This window comes from Aquarana catesbeiana, linkage group LG09 (assembly GCF_042186555.1).
Source record: "Aquarana catesbeiana isolate 2022-GZ linkage group LG09, ASM4218655v1, whole genome shotgun sequence".
Taxonomy (NCBI): Eukaryota; Metazoa; Chordata; class Amphibia; order Anura; family Ranidae; genus Aquarana; species Aquarana catesbeiana.
In genome coordinates, this window is record NC_133332.1 from 99,334,330 (window position 1) to 99,356,084 (window position 21,755).

General features: G+C 44.3%; 1 protein-coding gene across 2 annotated transcripts in view; it reads right to left on the bottom strand.

Moving 5' to 3' along the window:
- LOC141107964 (oocyte zinc finger protein XlCOF7.1-like) overlaps window positions 1-21,038 on the bottom strand; it is a 33,022-nt gene extending 11,984 nt beyond the window's left edge. The window contains exons 1-4 of one of the 2 annotated variants that reach the window (XM_073599070.1): window positions 20,914-21,038; window positions 7,048-7,133; window positions 3,579-3,638; window positions 238-385 (exon numbers count right to left, since the gene is read on the bottom strand). In XM_073599070.1, the coding sequence (XP_073455171.1) occupies window positions 238-385; window positions 3,579-3,638; window positions 7,048-7,131 (292 nt within the window). In that variant the 5' untranslated portion in view covers window positions 7,132-7,133; window positions 20,914-21,038. Of the gene's footprint in view, window positions 1-237; window positions 386-3,578; window positions 3,639-7,047; window positions 7,134-20,899 lie in introns of both variants that reach the window. The other variant, XM_073599068.1, reaches the window with a different exon arrangement.
- Between the last annotated feature and the right edge of the window lie 717 nt (window positions 21,039-21,755).

The following is a 21,755-nucleotide window of genomic DNA, read 5'->3' on the forward strand; positions in this document are numbered from 1 at the left end:
TCAAAGTTCAAATTAGTAAATTGAAAATTTAATTTTAGATTATAAAAATTGACAGAAAATGCACAGCAATGAAAAGGCTGCAATACGTTTTAGTGAACTGAACCCTCAATAAATGTTTTGTTTTTTTTCAGTAAAGAGGAGCAGTATGCTTCAGTGCCAGCAGTAAGCTGTCTGATTTGCCTATACATGTAAAGAATATGTGTCACATTAGCTGTATTCAGCAAGTTAAATAATCACCTAAACTCATTTTGGTTTCCATTCTCATTTCATCGAAGGATTGGCCATTATTAACTGTCACATCCTTATAAAGGTTCTTGTTTTTCTCTATGTAATCCCATTCCTCCGTGGAGAAAAATATGGATATGTCACCACATTTTATTGGTACCTTAAATACAAAAGAAAGTCAGTGCAATCAAACACAAGCTGGCCTGTATAAAAGAGCTACGTATATGATTTATAGATATATAAAAGATTCAAGAGTTTATTGAGATGAAAGCTAGTCAACTGTGATTCAACCGAAGGGCATTGTTAAAGTACAGGAGTTGTTAATATAAAAGTATAAACCTTTTTATTTTTTTTTCTTTACTTTCTAAATTACTTTTTTGTTTAAGGCTTCTTTCACATGAACGATCCGTTCAGGTCCGCCTGTCAGTTTTTTAGGCGGACCTGAACGGACCCTCCATAGACCTCTATGGAGCATCGGATGTCAGCGGTGACATCCGACCCGCTCCAATCCGAAAAAGTGTAACGAAGGAAAAACCTACTTTTCCATCCGTTTTCGGATCGGATCGGGTGACGACGGACTCTACGGTCCGTCATCATCCGATCCCCCATAGGGGAGAGCGGCACTCTGACAGGTCCGTCGCTGCACGACGGACCTGTCATCTGCCTGCTCAGCGGGGATCCACGGAGCGATCCCCGCTGAGCAAGCGGATGTTCATGGGGCGGATCATCACGGATCCGTCCCGTGTGAAAGGACCCTAAAAGGTGTCACATATTCTAGAGGAATGAAGAGCAATGAAAGTATTGCCTTTTACTAAACATAGAAAAAACAAAAAATAAAACTATCATTCAATAAAGCAGTACAAATAAGTAACTACAAAGTGCATTAAGGCTGGGTTCACATTGGTGCGCTGTGCGACATCGCACGTGACTCGCACCTCACTGCTGTGCGATGTCTGAGATGCAAATTCTGCCATACAGATTGTATGGATGAATTTGCATCGCATTCGGACCAAAGTTGTGCAGGACCTTTTTTTGGTCCGCACCAGAATCGGATCGCATGGGTGTTCACACCCATGTGATCGGATTTATGTCCGAATTGACAGTTCGCACTGCGATATGCGAACCGATCTGGGGGCGTCATTAACTTTGTTCACATATGGCAGTGTGAGTCGGGTGCGATGCGCAGGGTTCCCAAATCGCACCAATGTGAACCGAGCCTAAAGCGTATTTTAATATTTCTTTTGCATCCAAATTGAGATAACACATACGGTACTTTATATTTAAGACATAAAGTAGGTGTTTATTTGATTTATGCTGTATACGCCATCTGAATGTTCCTTGACTATGTATACTATATTAAGGTCTCAGTATGTAATAACTAAGCAATAGTATATTATGCAGGACATACTCTTTTGTTAATCTGGCATTATTGTAATTGTCATGGTGTTTTTTTCTTGTTACAAGGAAAAAAATAATAAAAAGCATCTTAAAAAAAAGTAGGTGTCAATTTACATAAAATATTTAAAATCTGCTGCTTAAATTTTTACTTGCTTTTTCCTTCCTGAGAAATCCTACTTAGCTTCTGCTTCTATGTAATATCAGGAGAGGGCTAGGGAGTTAGGTTTACCATAATTATGTCTGTACTGTGCTGCCAGATCTTCACTATCAGTTGTAAACTAATGTGCACACTCTCTGTCCTCACAAAGGGTTAAAATATCTCAAGGCTTGGATGGTACATTATAATGCACTTTCAAACTAATCAGTCCCTTAAACCGGGTTCACACTGCTCCAACATGAAAGTCCCACGACTTCTGATCCGACTTTACCTTGCAACATCGGTCAGACTTTAATGGACAGGCTCTGACTTGAGATGAGTGCCACTTGTGTCCGCTATGGATTTGGGTTTCATTTTCAATACATTTTCAATACAACATTGTCTCTAAGCACAAGTCGCATGTCACATGTTGGATTAGTTAAGATGCTGATCCGACTTGAATACGACTTCAATGATATTCAACGGGCTGAAATCAAACCAAAGTCGGACCAAAGTAGTGCAAGAACCTTTTCCAAAGTCCGAATGACACAAGTCAGACCAGTTAACCACTTCAGCCCCGGAAGAATTTACCCCCTTCCTGACCAGAGCACAAAATTGACGTCCTTTTTTCCCACAAATAGAGCTTTCTTTTGGTGGTATTTGATCACCTCTGCGGTTTTTATTTTTTGTGCTATAAACAAAAAAATAGCGACAATTTTGAAAAAAAAACGCATTGTTTTTTACTTTTTGCTTTAATAAATATCCCCAAAAAATAATTAAAAAAACATTTTTATTCCTCAGTTTAGGCTGATACGTATTCTTCTACATATTTTTGGTAAAAAAAAAAAAAAAAAAAATCGCAATAAGCGATTATTGATTGGTTTGCGCAAAAGTTATAGCGTTTACAAAATAGGAAATAGTTTTATGACATTTTTATTAATATTTTTTTTTTTTTACTAGTAATGGCGGCGATCAGCGATTTTTATTGTGACTGCGACATTATGGCGGACACATCGGACATTTTTGGGACCATTGTCATTTATACAGCAATCAGTGCTATAAAATACACTGATTCCTGTGTAAATGACACTGGCAGTGAAGGGGTTAACCACTGGGGAGGGGAGGGGCTAAGTCAGTACTAGGGAGTGATTTCTAACTGTAGGGGGGATGGGCTAGCTGTGACACGTCACTGATTTCTGCTCCCGATGACAGGGAGCAGAGATCAATGACACTGTCACTAGGCAGTTCATCCTCTCCGTGAGGCAATCGCGGGTATCTCCGCGGCGATCGAGTCCGTGGGACCCGCGACCCGACTCACGAAGCTCCCGGCCGGAGCGCACGCCGCCGGCGGTGCGCACGCAATGGCACGGCGGGGAATTCAAATGGGACTTACAGGTACGCCCATTTGCCATTTTTATTTTTTTGGTTGAACTAGATGGACTTGTGTCTTTTTTCAACCTAACTATGTAACTATATTCCGATTAATTCACACGGGTTATTACACTATTCTATTTGCCTTAATAAATAGAATTAGTAGACTTTGTGAGAGATTAGAGATTATATAGCTTTTATAAAAGGGGCTTCTCAACTAAGTGTAAGATAAGGTCTGTCTGACATATCTAATGGTTGTGAAATACCCAGAATGTAGCACATACCCAGAGATCATGTGATCGTTGCCCGGGTAGTAATCTTAGAGCAAAATTTTTTTAATCTAATTAATGTGCAATAAAAATGTGAATGAAACTCCACATATACTGTGGTCAGATGCTGATTTGTCAGGCGCCAACCAGTAAATGTCACACCCTGCAGCAAAACTTACATCTCCAGTCAGTGAATGTGTGCTGCTGTGTGGTGAATTCTTCTTTACAACCACATATTCCTGTAGGACAAAAAAAAAAAATTAATGCAGAGAAAGTCCTCTGTATATAAATGTAAATTGTGGTTTTAAAGCAAGAACCCATTCACACTATTTCACTGCATTAACAGACATTAACAGACATGTCTACATGCACTGCATTAAGGCAGCCCATCTATTTGAAAAAGGTGCACTCAGTAATTTGGGAGCGCACTGAAATACACGCATGTTACATAATCCTCAATATCTCCCAGTAATACAGAAAGATAAGCTGTATAGGAAGCTATACTATGGTCTCTTTCACAGTCCTGCCAAAATACTGAGCGTTTTCAGGCATACAGGCGTTTTATTTACTGTTCTTAATGCAGCCCATTGTATTCAATGTGCCTGTATACACAAGCGCGTAAAAATGCACAGCACATAGTTGAGTAAAATAAAGATGCAAAAATTGGAGTTGTGCGTAAAGTGTTCATTTGAAGAGGTTAGAATTTATTTTACTCGTGTATCCGCGTACATGCAAACATGCACAAATACGCACAAAATAAATGCCTGAAATTTTGTTCAGGAATACTGATGTTTAAACATCAGTACTGTGTGCACGTACCCTAATGCTGCTTTTTAAAGCAGAGTTCCACCCATTTACAAGTCAGCAGCTGCAAAAAGTGTAGCTGCTGACTTAATAAACATACACTCACCTGTCCCACGGTCCAGCGATGCGGGCGCACGAAGCCCCGCTCCTCTCTGCGGCGGCGGCATTCTAACTGTGGGCGCCCAGCTGTGGCACTGTGCATGCGCGAGCCGCGCTGCGCACTGTGAATGGCCGGGCAATCTTCTGGGACCTGTGACGTGTCCCGGAAGATTGCAGGGAGGGGGAGGGAGAGGTGATCTTCCTTCCGGCGCTGCGGCCCCAGGGGAGGAAGTGGGAGCTGGGTGCCTGTAAAAACAGGGTACCCGCTCCCCCCCCATAAAAAAATTACATGCCAAATGTTGGGTGAAGATGGACGCGGACACCAGCGGGAACATTGCGTGCTTCATTTGCAGGTAGGTGGCACATAATGGGCTAGTATGCGAAGCATACTAGCCCGTTATGCTTTTACTTTGCAGTCAGGGTTTACTTCAGGGTTTACTTCCTATTTAAGATATACTACTGTGGTAATAGTGTAAAAAAGTTGACTGAAGGGCATACAGTGTAAACCCTAACTGAAAGCTATTTGGTTTGCTAAAGCACTGTGTATCAAACAATTGCATTTTTTAACAAATAAAATACTGGTTTCATCTGATGCATATCCACACTTCTGATTTCCTGAATCCTCTTTGCAACTACTTCCCATCTACATACACTCACTCCAGTGATGGCTACATGATATTTCTCACAGTGCTTCTCTCAAAGGTGACAACAGTGTGTCATGCCTGTGTGATGTGCACCAGCAAGTCTGTTTCTAGTATCAACTAGGAAAGTGCTTAACAGGGTGACAATGCAGTAGAACAATTAAGAGACAGGGATTGAATAGTGTCACCCTATAACAGCAGTGCCTGAATAAGGACCTTTGTGGGAGGAACACCAGGTAATATTTTATCAAAAGCTACAGTTTTAAAATGATTAAAAATAGCTTTTCCAGTTACTTTAAAGGGTTGTTAAGCCACAACTATAAAAACCTCCCACCCCCTCTGTAACTTAACATTATGTGCCCCAGTGTCTGTTTTATATAAAAAATATGCTGATCTGTACCTATATCAGAGCGGCTCCGGACATTCATGTGACTCCTCAGCTCTCTTCTTTGCCCAGCTGACAGCTTCAGTGGGTGGGGCCGAGCACTCCTGATAACGTCAGCCAGGGAGGAGAGGAGAGAGAGAGCCGAGGAGTCACGTGAGTGCTGGGAGCAGCTCTGATATAGGTACAGATCAGCATATTTTTTATATAACACAGGCACAGGGACACATATTATGTTACAGAAGGGATGGGAGGATTTTATAATAGTTATGAGAATAGCAGGAGGGGAGGGGGGAAGAGGAGGACAAAGAAGGACAGAGCAGGGCTGCGGATAATGGAGGCATGTAAACTGACCACAGTGTCAGGGCTCAGCAGCCATGATAAACCGTGGTCAGTTTACAAGGTGGAGGGCAGAACCAGGCAGGATCAGCCAGGTATTTTAGGTGATAGAAGGGGCCAAATTACACAGCACAAGCACTGTGCTGTATAACATACTTTAAGAGAACAGGATCTGTTTTTTTATTTTTTAGGTTAACAAACACTTTAACAAGTTAAAGTAGTTCTAAAGGCAGAACGCATTAAGGTAAAAAGACTTTCTACATGCAGCCCCCCCACCCAGGCCACCCCTAAATTCTAACTTGATCCTGATCTCAATCCAGCAATGTGTATGAGAGCAGAGGCTCTCCCGGCTTTCTCCCCCCTCACTGGTTCAGACACAGCAGCGTTGTGACCATTGGCTCCTGTTGCTGTCAGACACAGCCAGTGATGAGGGAGCGGTACAAACAGAGGCGCTTGGAAGCGTGCACGCACAAGTGCCCCCATGGCAAACGGCTTACTATGGGGGCACCTGGCGGGCAGGAGGAGCCAGAAGTGCTGGCAGGGGACCGAGAAAAGGAGGATCGGGGCTGCTCTGTGCAAAACCATTGCACATAGCAAGTATGACATGTTTGTTATTTTTAAAGAACAAAGAAAATAGAGCCTTTGGAACCACTTAAAGCTTATATGAGATTTTTTTTATTTATTGGGTTTACATAACTTTACAACAAAAGAAGATAATGATGCAGCATCAGCAATCGTGTGACCACTTTCACAGTGGTCATATATGATGGGAAGCCAGTCCCACCAGCTACCCAATATTTACCACGGACCAAGAGCTGTCTTTGTACTGAGAGACGTCGGCCACCCCTGCTCTCAGCACATATTTGCATCATGTGGGCGTTAAAGTCCGCCCTTTTGCCACTGCACATATTTGTTGGGAGGATGTAGGGGAGCTATGCCCCTTTCACACATAATGTCAGTTTTTGACGGACTCCGTTTGCTCAGCGGGGGTCGCTCCGTTGATCCACGCTAAGCCGGCGGATGATCGGTCCGTCTCTGCTCACTGTGCAGAGACGGACCTGTCAGATCTCCGCTATGAGGGATTGGATGAAAACGAATCCGCCTGTCCGTTTTCATCCGATCCAATCGATGGATAGAAAATAGGGATTCCATCCAAATGAATTTAGCGGATCGGAGCGGACTGGATGTCAGCGGACATGTCACCGCTGACATCTGTCGCTCCACAGAACTGTATGGAGCGTCTGTTCAGGTCCGCCTAAAAAACTGACAGGCGGACCTAAACGGTCCGCATGTGTGAAACAGGCCTTAAATGCATAGGTGAGAGAAAGTCGGCACTATTTGCAGCCCCTCCATTATGTCCTTTGTTTTGCTACTTACACTTACCTCTCCAGTCAGGAGGTAGATAATTCCCAGGGCATGATTCAAGATCTTCTCAGTAAATAGCTTCTTGTTCATTTCAGCAATCATGTCTGAGACAAAAACACAGCAGTACAATAAGAAAGTAAAATAATGAAAATGAGGCATTTGCAACAATGGCCGGTAATACATCATATAACTAACAGGAATAAATTACTTAATGTGACAAGACAACACTGGCCTCATATGAAGGGGCTTGTTACCTAAACACAATTTAACTGCACAGAAATGTCTAATTACGTTAATTATATATATATATATATATATATATATATATATATATATATATATATATATATACACACACACACACACACACACACAGTATATTAGAGCTGCACTATTAATTGTTAAAAAAAAAAAAAAAATCACAATCTCGATTCAATCCACTCACAATCTTCACCCAGCATTTCCCTAATTCTATGTAAAAAGTGCAGAGCCGTTCTCTGCTCAGAGCTGTCAAAAAAAAAAAAAGCTGGCCAATGTTTATCAACATTCCTCAGCACTGAAGGATAGATTAGAGAAGAGCTCATTTGGTCCTCTTAGATCAAAGGAATGAACTTTGGTCTGTAAATGAGGTCAGTTTAACTACTTAAAGACTAAAGCTTTTTCTGACACTTGTTGCTTACAAGTTAAAATCAGTATCTTTTGCTAGAAAATAACTTAGAACCCCCAAACATAATATATATATTTTTATCAGAGACCCTAGAGTAGCCTTTCTCAACCTTTTCAACACAGAGGAACCATTGAAATAGCTCTGCGGTTGTCATGGATCTGCCACCTAAGGGTTAACTTAGTCCAGGCTCATTTCAGTGATTGGCAACAGGCTGCCTTATTTAAACACCTCAGCAGCTCTGTGTCCTTGCTGTTTGATCTGCAGCTCTGTGTATGTGTTTCCTGAAGATCTGATATCTGCTCCCGTTTGACCCGGCTTGTTTTGAGACTGCTCCTGTTATCCGCCTGCACCTGACCCTTGGCTTGCTTGACGATTCCTTCTGCCTGCTCCTCTTGTACCTTTGTTGCCAGCCTGATTATCGACCTGGCCTGCCTGACGTTCCAAGACTCTCCTCCAGTCTGCTATACTTACCTACTGCAGCCATCCAGCTTCAGTCCCAGTCTGCTTACCTGTCTGCTGATCCATCCAGTCTGCTCACCTGTCTGCTGATCCATCCAGCCTGCTGGTCCTGTCTGCTGTGCCAGCCATCTGACCCATCTGCTGTTGACCCTGCCAGGCACTCATACCATTCTGCACTCCCGTGCCACCTGTCTGCTCTACCAGGGGCAGCGAGTCAGATACGTAAGGGAGGCCTTCCTCTGCACTATCGGGCTCATCAGTCAGGTACGTGAGAACCTGACAGTATCAAACAGCAATGTCTGAGCCCGAGCGAGGAACCTCCCCCATGGAAGAACTGTGCCGACACCTGGCGGGTTTGACACAAGCTGTTAAAGATCTACAAGAGGGTTATACTCGGCTGGAAGAACGAGTTCAAATTCTGTCATCTCCCGCCAACCCTCAAAGCGCTACCTCAGCTGGTATCTCATCCGCACCTTCAGTAGTGATGTTACCACCAGAACCAAGGGTACCCACGCCCGAAAGAACTGCGGGTGAACGTAGCAAATACAGAGCCTTTCGTAATGCTTGTGAACTCTATTTTGCCCTACAACCCCGCACCTTTTCTCTGGAAGCAACTAAAGTGGGTTTCGTTATCTCCCTGTTGACCGGTGAACCCCAAGTCTGGGCACATCGCCTTCTGGAACAAAAGGCTGAATCATTAAACAACCTCACCACATTCTTTGTCGCTATGTCACAACTTTATGAGGACCCCCAGCAGACTGCCACTGCTGAGGCCGCATTACATGCACTTCAGAAAGGCCGCAGAGCGGCAGAGGACTACGCAGCCGAGTTCAGGCGTTGGAGTTCTGATACCAATTGGAACGATGCGGCCCTTCGTTACCAATTTCGGATGGGACTATCTGATCCTCTAAAGGATGAACTGGCACAAGTAGGGATACCCCAGTCTCTGGACGAACTTATTATTTTGTCAATTCAGATTGAGCGACGTCTAAGGGAACGTCGCTCCGAAAGATCCATAGGTCAATATCGGCCAACTTGGATGCTACCTAAAGTTCCCAGTTTCTCCAGCCAGGCTCCTTCCGCTCCAGTTGCTCCGGCTCCGGATTCCTCTGAGCCCATGCAGTTGGGTTTGCTTCGTCCCTCTCTCACCACGGAGGAATGACAGCGCAGGCGAATCAATAACCTCTGTATGTACTGTGGGGGACCCGGGCATTATGTGAGGTCTTGTCCTGCAAAGATGCGTAAGTGCCTTTCAATCTCTTCAATGCATGTTCCTGTCTTACCTAACCAAGCCTCTCACTTTGCTCTCCCCATCATGTTACAGGTCCCAGGAAAGAGTATCCAGGTATCTGTCATAATTGAGTCCGGAGCCTGCAGCTGTTTCATAGACTTGACGTTTGCAGCCAAACACCTCATTCCACTTCAATCAAAGACCCGGAGACTAGCCATACATCTTGCTGATGGCTCTGTCATTAAATCTGGTCCAGTCACACAGGAGACTGTCTCTTTGCTGGCTATCATTGCTTCCCATCACCAAGAGTTTTTACGCCTGGATGCCATTTCATCACCTCTGTTCCCCATCATCTTAGGTATGCCCTGGCTGCAGGCCCATAATCCCCACATCAACTGGACTACTGGAGAAATCAAATTTCCTTCAAGTTATTGCCAGCAACATTGCCTGCAAGAGGCCTCAGTCAACCCTTCACCCTTACTCTGCCTTGACACAGATCCTGAATTACGCCAATCAATCCCAGTGGCATACCACGATTTTCTGGACGTGTTCAGTAAGAAGGGTGCAAAGACCCTTCCTTCCCATAGATCCTACGACTGCCCTATTGAACTGTTACCAGGGGCTGAGGTCCCCTTCGGAAGGATTTTCCCTTTAACCGAGCTTGCGTTGGGCACACTGAAGGACTATATTGATGACAACCTTAAGAAAGGATTTATTCGCCCATCTACTTCTCCGGCTGGCGCAGGCATCTTCTTTGTTGAAAAGAAGGACCATTCACTACGCTCCTGCGTAGACTATCGAGAATTAAACAAGATTACTGTCAAAAACCGTTACCCACTGCCTCTTGTGCCCGAACTGTTTCAGAGACTGGGAACCGCAGTCATCTTCACTAAACTGGATCTCCGGGGAGCATACAACCTAATCCGTATTCGAGAAGGAGATGAGTGGAAGACGGCTTTTCGTACCCGATTCGGGCACTTCGAGTACCTTGTCATGCCTTTTGGGTTATGCAACGCGCCAGCCACCTTTCAGCACTTTGTCAATGACATTTTTCGTGACTATCTGGACTTGTACGTCATTGTGTACCTGGATGACATCCTGATTTTCTCCTCCACAGTAGATGACCACCGTAGGCATGTCCGAAATGTGCTAACACGACTCCAGCAGCATGGCCTCTACGTCAAACCGGAGAAGTGCGAATTTGAACTTCAGTGTATCCAGTTCTTAGGCCTGATAATCTCTGTTGAAGGCATCAAGATGGACCCCCAGAAAGTCACCGCCATCTTGGATTTGCCAGCTCCTGTGGACAAGAAGGGGGTTCAGCGCTTCATTGGGTTTGCCAACTTCTACCGGAAGTTTATTAGGGGTTCTCTGCTATTATTGCCCCCATTACTGAACTAACTAAGCAAGGAACCTGATTCCTCTGGTCTCCCAAATCGCAATTGGCATTTGAAGCCCTCAAAAAACTGTTCACTTCAGCCTCCATCTTGAAGCACCCTGACCCTGCCTTACCGTTTGTTCTTGAAGTTGACGCCTCGGAAGTTGCAGTAGGGGCTGTGCTGTCTCAACGGCAAGGAGCTAAAGCCCTACTACTACCAGTTGCTTTCTTTTCCCGCAAATTATCTACAGCGGAAAGAAATTATGATGTGGGAGACCGTGAGCTTTTGGCCATCAAGGCCGCATTAGAAGAATGGCGTTACTTACTTGAAGGTGCAGCACATCCCATTCTGGTCTATACGGACCACAAGAATTTAGAATATCTGAGAACAGCAAAGAGATTAAAACCACGGCAGGCAAGGTGGACACTTTTTTTCTCTAGATTCTCATTCCATATAATGTACAGGCCAGGGTCGAAGAATACAAAACCAGATGCACTCTCATATATGTTCAACGAATCTGAGAGGTCCACACTTCCAGACACCATCCTTCCCTCAGGAAACTTTCTCATACTACATGAGAATCTGCTATCCCGAATCAAACAGGCTTCTGCCGAGGTTGCTTCGTCTTCTGAAACCAGCTTACAGGCACAGGATGGCCTACTGTGGCATGAAGGTAAAATTGTTGTACCTAAGGACTTAAGGGTGGCAGTATTGGAGCTCTTTCATGACCACAAGCTGGCTGGGCACTTCGGTGCCCTGAAGACGGCCGAACTGGTACAACACACGTTCTGGTGGCCTCAGGTGGTAGATGACTGTAAGAGTTATGTGGAGTCTTGTACTACTTGCTCCCAAAGCAAGAACAGCAAGGTAAAAGCCTGGGGTTTACTGAAGCCATTGCCCATTCCAGAGAGACCCTGGAAAATGATCTCAATGGACTTCATTGTGGAACTCCCTCCGGCAGAGGGTTTTTCTACCATCTTCGTAGTGGTGGACAGGTTGTCCAAAATGGCCCATTTTTTGCCCATGAAAGGAACACCCTCGGCTGTGGAAACTGCAAAAATATTCATCAAAGAAATTGTAAGGCTCCATGGAGTCCCAGCCAACATTGTGTCTGACCGGGGTGTCCAGTTCACCTCCAAGTTTTGGAAAACTCTGTGTGGGTCCCTTGAAATCGAATTGGCCTTCTCCTCCGCATACCACCCTCAAACAAACGGGCAAACGGAAAGAACCAATCAGACCCTGGAGCAGTACCTCCGTTGCTTTTCTTCGTTCTCACAAGATGACTGGGTCGCTTTACTCCCCATTGCCGAGTTCGCTTATAATAACTCTTCCCATTCTGCTATCAAACAAACTCCATTTTTTGCTAATTACGGCTACCACCCGTCCTTCCTGCCTAGTACCATACCTGAATGCTCAATCCCTGCAGTCTCTGAAACGATAGATTTCTTCTCTAGAAACAACAAACTATTACAAGAGACCATGACCAAAACACAAGAGTACAATAAAAAGATCTTTGACAGGAAAAAAAACAGGAGAACTAATTCTGGAATCCGGCAACCAGGTATGGTTGTCTACAGTGAACTTGAAAATGGCTTGCCCCTCAAGAAAATTGGGCCCTAAGTTTATGGGCCCCTTCCCTGTAAAGAGAAAGGTCAATGACGTAGCTTATGAGCTGGAATTACCCAATTCACTTAAAGTTCACCCCGTCTTCCATGTGACTCTTTTGAAACCTGCTGTTTTGAATTCCTTCCCTGAACGAAGTACTGGTCCACTGGAGCCTGTAATAGTCAATGGAGAGGAGGAATTTGAGGTGGAGGCAATCTTGGATTCTAGAAGGAGGTACAATGAGGTTCAGTATCTAATTAATTGGAAGGGGTATGGGCCGGAAAATAACTCTTGGGAGCCTGAAAGCAATATTCATGCTAAAGAACTAATGCAATCCTTCAAGAGATCCCATGATGTGAAGTTGGCCCAATTGGGCATCCGGAGGCTGCCCTTTAGGAGGGGGCAATGTCATGGATCTGCCACCTAAGGATTAACTTAGTCCAGGCTGATTTCAATGATTGGCAACAGACTGCCTTATTTAAACACCTCAGCAGCTCTGTGTCCTTGCCATTTGATCTGCAGCTCTGTGTATGTGTTTCTTGAAGATCTGATATCTGCTCCTGTTTGACCCGGCTTGTTTTGAGACTGTTCCTGCTATCCGCCTGCACCTGACCCTTGGCTTGTTTGACGATTCCTTCTGCCTGCTCCTCTTGTACCTTTGTTGCCAGCCTGATTATCGGCCCGGCCTGCCTGACGTTCCAAGACTCTCCTCCAGTCTGCTATACTTACCTACTGCAGCCATCCAGCTTCAGTCCCAGTCTGCTTACCTGTCTGCTGATCCATCCAGTCTGCTTACTTGTCTGCTGATCCATCCAGTCTGCTCACCTGTCTGCTGATCCATCCAGTTTGCTCACCTGTCTGCTGATGCATCCAGCCTGCTGGTCCTGTCTGCTGTGCCGGCCATCTGACCCATCTGCTGTTGATCCTGCCAGGCACTCATACCATTCTGCACTCCCGTGCCACCTGTCTGCTCTACCAGGGGCCGCGAGTCAGATACGTAAGGGAGGCCTTCCTCTGCACTCAGGCTCATCAGTCAGTATGTGAGAACTTGACAGCGGTCCTAGGGAACCCCTGCTAAAAATTAGAAATCTACAACTCATGATACATTAGTGTGATGGTCAGTAGGAAGAATAGTCCTTACACTTGTGGTCACTGGGAAGAATTAAGTCCTTACAGATAGTTAAAAAGATCAATGGTGTCAGTGGGAACTTATCTGAGAGGCAGAAATTGCCCAATGTTGAAGGAACCCCTAGCAACCTCTGGAGGAACCCTGGTTGAGAATCACTGCCCTAGAGAATAAAATGACGGTTGTTGCAATATTTTTTGTCACACTGTATTTGCGCAGCTCTTTCAAACGCAATTTTTTGGAAAAAAATACACTTCAATGAATAAAAAAAAAAGAAACTATATAGTAAAGTTAGCCCAATTTTTTTTATATAATGTGAAAGATGATGCTACGCTGTAAGAATCGTGAGAGAATAGTGATCTTTATTCTAAGCAAAAAAATCGTGATTCTCATTTTATCCGGAATCGTGCAGTTCTAATATGCACACACACACACATTTTAGTCTTCTTCTTGCCATGCTTGTGTCCAATTATATATATGTTTTTTCCCCATTTCTGTGAGCTTACACCAGGTGGTCTGGTGTCCCGGTCCCCCCAAACTCTTAAAGAATACTTATAGGTTAACCATCTTCATCACAAAAACCCCTGTATGTGAATTTGGTACAGGGACACTAGGTTGTAAACTCCTTTAGATATAGAGAACTGATTTGAACATTTTAATAGTATCTGCAAAGTACACTGCTTATCAATAGAAGTGATTCTTTACAGCTAATTGGTCATTTGTATGTGGCAGAACAGATGACCCCTCCCCCCATCACATTAAAACCACTTGAGATGCCCAAAATGTCTTCTCCTACCTGATTTCCTCTGCAGCACTTGAACCTGGAATCATTCTGCACTGAGCATTTTCAGGTTCAGAGCTGCTAAATCCCATCTGGCTGAAGAGGAGATCATATATTCTCTACCCTGGCTGAGTGCAAGGGAGACATTGGGGGCTCTGATGTCTCTATAAAGAGAATCTATCACTTCATATGTGCTATCACATAGTGAATCCTTTAAATAGCCTTAAAATGAAAAAAGTTTAAAAAAAAAAAACTAAAATTAGAAGACAGAAACAGTTGAACATTTTTTTCGGATATTCACCCACCCAGTGAATCCAGTGTTGTCCTGCTGAGATCCTATTCTCATCAGGTCCTGAGCTGCCATCTTTATGCGTGACGTCATGGGGAGGCTGGTGGCTCTTCGGGGTTCAGAAGGAGAGCCTCCTGATGATGTGTCACTATGCCCGTATCCCTCCTCCTTTGCCACTGAAGGGCTATGCCTCCTAGGATACGTGGCTTGCCTATCCCAGGAGGCACAGCGAGCGTACAGCACATCATTCACATAGGTGAGTAATCTACATTAGGGGGTGAAACAGAACCCTTTTACCAAGAAAAAAAAAGGTAAAATGACCCAAAACAAGTGCCCGATTTGTGTAGCGGAGGGGAGGATTGGAGAAAACTTTCATTTCAGGGTGAAGATCCGCTTTAACCTCCGGAAGATTTTACCACCTTCATGACCAGGGCATTTTTGGCTATTCGGCACTGTGCTGCTTTAAATGGCAATTGCACAGTCATGCAACACTGTACACAAATGAAATTTATATCATTTTTTCACACAAATAGAGCTTTCTTTAGGTGGCAATTAATCACCATTGGGTTTTTTAATTTTTGATATATAAATGAAAAAATTATGAAAACCACATTTTTCTTTACTTCTTTCTTCCTAAGTTTAGACCAAATGTAGTTTACTATATTTCTTTGGTAAAAATAACCCAGATCAGTGTATATTAGTCTGCAGGAAAGTTATAGAATCTACAAACTATGGTATATATATTTGACAGTACAAATACCCCGAAAATGACCCCTTTTTAGAAAGTACAGTTCAAGGTATTTAGTAAGAGGCATGGTGAGTTTTTTGAAGTTGTAATTTGTCAAATGATTGGTGTGGTAGTGATCAGGGATACTGACTGCTGACAGTATCTAAAAAAATAATATATTATTTATTAAATTATTTTATTTATATTTTTTGTATAATTTATTTTATATTTTATGTATATATTTATTTATTTTTACATGCTGTCATTAGAATAGTTCAGTATCACTATAGTGACACTGAACTACTCTGGGGGGGGGGGGGGGGGGATTCTAGAGGGGGGTTAAAATTGTTATTGTTTATTATATATAAGCAATAGTTAACTGTCATGAATGGCTTTCCATTCATGATAGCTTGCTTTCTGTTGGCATGCTGCGATTGGCTACAGCTAATCACATGGTTCAGGGTGTCAGGTACCATGTGATAGCTGTGGGCCAATCACAGCTGCACTACACTAAGCAAGCAGTCATGAATTGAAACATTTGGAAACCATTCATGACTGTTTGTTTACATTTTAATCATGGAATCGCTATCACGATACCCCAAGGCCGCTTGCGGCAGCCCAGTACTGAGCGTCATGATCACAGGTGGACACAGTGGTCATGGGATTGCCCCGCTGCACTCCTGATGGAGAGCGCTAGTAAACATGTTTCGGGGGATGTACGAGTACGTCGCCCAGCCTGGCTGTGCCGCCCGCTACCAGCATATGTACTGTTAGCGGGCAGCAAGTGGTTAAAGAGTAACCCCACTTTTGTTGAGAAAAAAAAATATTCTCCTCTGGGTGATCTATGTACACTGCAGGGATTTGAGCAAACTTTGTTGCAGATTCCTACCTTTTGTTACTCTGAAGAAACAGCTGTTTGTTTGTCTGTGTCCATGTGCTGAGTAAAGGAATGGGAGTGGTTTTATAGCGATCAATCATAAAAAAATGGCACATAAGGGTGAAGCACACCACCAGGTATAATCAATGTAAAAAGTCCAACAAAAGGTCCTTTCAAATAAAGATATATAAATACTGTATATGAGGACATTCATAGCACTTGTGGCAGTTGACCCAAGAGCAGAAGTAGTCTCTGCCTGGTTCCGGATACATCAAGGCTTTAGCGGTTAGAGCCCTAGGTGTTCTAGTTGGACAGCTGCATAGTGCTTACAGCGAGATGCGATCCGATGGTGATGCTAGCAGCTATTTATATATTTGAAGAGCGAGTTTCATTCTGTATTATGTGAGTTACTACTCGTTGTCATTTTAATAAATCAACGTGGTTTAATACTACATTTAGTTGGTGCTCCCCTCTTTTCCTATAATTGTCAATCAGCTGCTGCACCTGCAGGGTTCTAATGAGGAAAGTGGCAGAGTTAGCATCCCGTTAGCATCCCTTTAGACATGATTTCCCTTTGAGAGTATCTTACCAAATATGACATTCTTTTGCAGGGGATGCCTGAAATCTGACTCGTATGTCAGTGCAGATGTCTGAGAAATCAGTCAGCCAATCAAACAAGCAGGAAATGACATTTCTGGGGGTGCGTTACATTACACCATCTGTTTACAGAATACCTGCAGGTAGCCATATTACACTGCATATTACAGAAAATTACACCTCTGAAGATTGAAAAGGAAAGATAATTTTAACCACTTCCTGCCCGGCCTATAGCAGATTGACGGCTGAGCGGTGGTTCAGTTATCCTTACTGGGCGTCATATGATGTCCAGCAGGATAACAGCCGCCGCGCGCTCGTGGGGGCGCGCATCACGGCGATCGGTGGAGCGGTATGTCACTCTGACACACCACTCCACCGATCTTGGTAAGGAGGCTCTTTACCACGTGATCAGCCGTGTCCAATCATGGCTGATCACGATGTCAATAAAAGCCGTTGATCGGCTTTTCCTCACTCTCGTCTGACAGATGCGAGTAGAGGAGAGCCGATCGGTGCCTCTCCTGACAGGGGGGGTCTGCACTGATTGTTTATCAGCGCAGCCCCCCCTCGGATGCCCACACTAAACCACCAGGGAAGGGGGCAACATGTGGATGGCCAGGTATGTACCCCATGGCCATCCACATGTGCAAATTATGCCCAATCTGTGCCAATCAGTGCCCACAAATGGGCACTGACAGGCACCATTATATATCAGTGATGTCCAGCAATGCCACCCATCAGTGCCACCAATCAGTGTCATCTGTGCCACCCATCAGTGTCCATCGGTGCCACCTGTCCGTGCCCATCCATGCCCCAGTGCCCACCTATCAGTGCCCATCAGTGCCCATCCGTGCCACCTATCAGTGCCACTTATAAGTACCCATCAGTGCCACCCATAAGTACCCATCATTGCCACCTATGAGTGCCCATCAGTGCCCCCTATGAGTGCCATCCGTGCCGCATACCAGTACCACCTATCAGTGCCCGTCAGTGCCACCTCATCGGTGCCCATCAGTGCAGCCATATCAGTGCCCGTCATTGAAGAAGAAAACATACTTATTTACAAAATTTTTTAACAGAAACAAAGAAAAACTTGATTTTTTTGTCTTTTATTTGTTGCGCAAAAAATAAAAACCGCAGAGGTGATCAAATACCACCAAAAGAAAGCTCTATTTGTGGGAACAAAATGATAAAAAATTTGTTTGAGTACAGTGTTGTATGACCGCACAATTGTCATTCAAATTGCGACAGCGCTGAAAGCTGAAAATTGGTCTGGGCAGGAAGGTGTCTAAGTGCCTGGTAGGGAAGTGGTTAAATAACATTCAGTTACAATATGATTTGTGTCGCAACTGTATATGCTATATTATATTTTATTTGCTAATTTTTTTTTCCACAAAAGTGAAGTTACCCTTTAACCACTTCAGTCCCAGAAGAATTTGGCCCTTAATGTCCAGGCCATTTTTTGCGAAATGGCACTGCGTTAATTTAACTGACAATTGTGTGGTCGTGTGACGTTGTACCCAAATAAGATGTCCTTTTTTTCCCCACAAATAGAGCTTTCTTTTGGTGGTATTTGATCACCTCTGCTGTTTTTATTTTTTTATGCTATAAACAAAAAAAAGCAACAATTTGGGAAAAAAAATTATTTTTTACTTTCTGCTATAAAACATATCCAAAACAAAAAAAAAAAGTAAAAAAAAAGGAATTTATTCATCAGTTTAGGTCAATATGTATTATTCTACATATTTTTGGTAAAAAAAATCCCAATAAGCGTATATTGATTTGGTTTGTGCAAAAGTTATAGCTACAAAATAGGGGATAGATTTAAAGACTTAATTTTTTCATTGGTAATGGTGGCGATCTGTGATTTTTAGCAGGATTGAAGCGGACAAATTTGACCCTAAGTGACATTTTTTGGGGACCAGTGACACCAATACAGTGATCAGTGCTAAAAAAAAAATGCACTGATCACTGTATAAATGACACTGGCAGGGAAGGTGTTAACACTAGAGGCGATCAAAGGGTTACCTGTGCTCTCTCAGTGTGTGTTCTAACTGTGTGGGGGGTGGGCTCACTGGGACAACACAGAGATCGCTGTTCCTGATCACTAGGAACAGCCAATCTCTATGTTGTCCCCTGTCAGAACGGGGATCCACCTTGTTTACATAGGCAGATCCCAGCTCAGCCTCCCTGTGGAGCGATGGCGGGTTGCCGGCAAACATCGAGTCCGCAGTCCCCCGGCACGCAGCAGGCGCCCACAGTATCTCATGCACGAAACGACGTACAGGTACATCGTTTCACGGAGCCAGGCCACCCTGCCGCAGTATATGTGCAGTGGGCAGTCCAGAAGTGGTTAACTACTTTATGTCCGCACTATAGCTGAAAGACGACTACAGCGTGGCTCTCTCATTCTTAGAGGGCGCCCCTGGACGTCCTCCCAGAACCACGCCTCCCTGGGGTGCGCATCTGGCATGCTCTGTGACCACTGTGTCCTTCCAATCACAGTGGCCCTTTACCATGTGATTGGCTGTGTCCAGTCACAGCTCATGTAAACAAACTCACCGGTTATCAGTATTCCTCACGCGCTGTCACAGCTTGAGGAGAGCCAGTAACCAGCAAGTGTGACGGGGGACATTTATACAGATAATCAGGGCACTGATCATCCATCATTCCATACACTATCTGTGTACAGAAGACTGCCATATTGCACTGCATATTACAGAAAATGACAATCCTGCAGATTGAAAAAGGAAAGGTCACTTTTAATAACTACCTGCCTGGAGTTTGCATGTTCTCCCTGTGCCTGCGTGGGTTTCCTCCGGGTACTCCGGTTTCCTCCCACACTCCAAAGACATGCTGGTAGGTTAATTGGATCCTGTCTAAATTGGCCCTAATATGTATGAATGTGAGTTAGGGACCTTAGAGTGTAAGCTCCTTGAGGCCCGGTTCACACTGATGCATTGTGAATTTAGCGCGATTTTGACCCGATTGCGTTGCAAATCTTCTTTGCGAATTCATTACGTGTTTGTTGCGAATTTACTGCGATTCTACTGGAATGAGTTGTCATTTTGGGAGGTGACTGCGATTTCTGTCTGGCCAATGGAACCCAAACTTCCTGTTCTCCTCCTGGTTTTTGTGGAGTGTGTGGAGGAGGAGCAGGGGGGTGACGAATTCGCACATATGTGAACCATCAATGCGATTCAAGAACAATTTACATTGATGTCTATATAGAGACTAAATTCGCAACGCAGTAAACTCGCACAAGACCCTTTTTTTTTATCACATCACATTCGTAGAGGAATTGCAACGCATGTATGTGAACACCCGTCATTGAAAACAATGACTTTAGGGATGACATGTGAATTTAAAGTGTTTTTGACGCATCGCATTCGTTATGAACTCGCAACAGTGTGAACTGGGCATTAGGGTAGGGACCGATGTGAATGTACAATGTATATGTAAAGCGCTATGTAAATTGACGGCGCTATACAAGTACCTTAAATAATAATAAATAATAATAACATTCAATTACAATATGACATGTAGCAATCATATACACTATATTATATTTTTTGCAATTTTTTTCCCCACAAAAGTGGAGTTACCCTTCAAGGACAAAGCGCCGTTAGTCGTAGCGTTGGATTTGCGGAGTGACACCCAGACACTACTACTACTTTGCTGATCAGGAGTTCGGTGTACACATCTGAATTAATTCTTTTTGCACTATTCATACACACTAAATAAAGTTTTAGAACACAGCGCATCGCACCGCCTGGCAATACTGACACCAGCCTGCCCTCTATAATAGAACATTGTAGAGAGTGGGCAGAGTGAACTGGGTCTTATAGAATAGAGGACTGACACCCAGAACCTGGCAAACATCTGTACACAGCAGGCTCCAGCCCTGACATGGGGGATAAAAACCAAAGAAGGTTTCATTCACCTGCTTACAGGTAACATGGCACCCCAGCACTGCCCCTTCCTGAGCTCCCCTGCCACACCAGCCTGCTACTCAGAGGACATGCTGGGACTTGTGGTTCCTCACAAGCTGCAGAGCCTCGCCTTCCCCTCCCCCCTGCTCATAGGACGACACCCAGATGGTGACACACACGGAAGACACTATGCCCTCACCTACCTTGCCACACTCACGTTATATTTGGAGGAAGTGAAGACTTGGGGAAGTGCTGGCACAAGCACCAGGCTGAGTTTTCCCCCCGAGGGATGCTGGGAGTTGTAGTTTGCAGAGACTCACACAACAGCCGTTCTCAGGTGGGTGTGACTACAACTCCCACAATCCTTTGGGAGGAACCCACCTGACCGGCAGCAACCAATGAGAACAAGAAGTGGAGAGACTTTCAGAGAAGTGTCATAGCTGCAATGTGTGTGATCTGCAGGAATGCTGACTGAGGAAAATCCATTTAAAAGGCCATTTGTTGCTGGACTGGTGTAGATGTAGATATGTACAGTGCACCTGGAGCTCCTCACATTGTTCTATGCCTTGTCATTGCTTTCTTATAGAACTTTAGCAATGAAGTAGGAGTTATGGCAAAACTTTTTTTTCAATTTAGATGGAGTTTACACCACAATTTCTGCTTTCACCGTACGTTTGCACACGTTTTCAGTGAAAGTGCAAGCTTTTTTGGAACCATTTTTTTCAATTTATATTCTTTAGCAAGCTGCGTTTACAAGCACTTGTGTGCATTCATGCGCATATGTAGTGCGTTCGCGCACGTGTACTGCTCTGTACTTTTTTCAACTCCTTCCATCCGCTGCCACCTGGTCCTTTTAAGAGCTTCTTAATGCCGGTGTTCTGCAGAGAAAGTTCCGCTCGGCTGATAAGTTCCCCCCTCTACTGCGCAGGCGCTGCGCCTGCGCAGTAGGATCCGGCGGAAATAGCCGAAGCGGAATAGCTGAAAAACAGCTGTACACGGCACCTGTAAGAGGGCCGCTCGCCACGCTTCGGGCACGGCCTCGCTTCGCTCGGCTCTTTT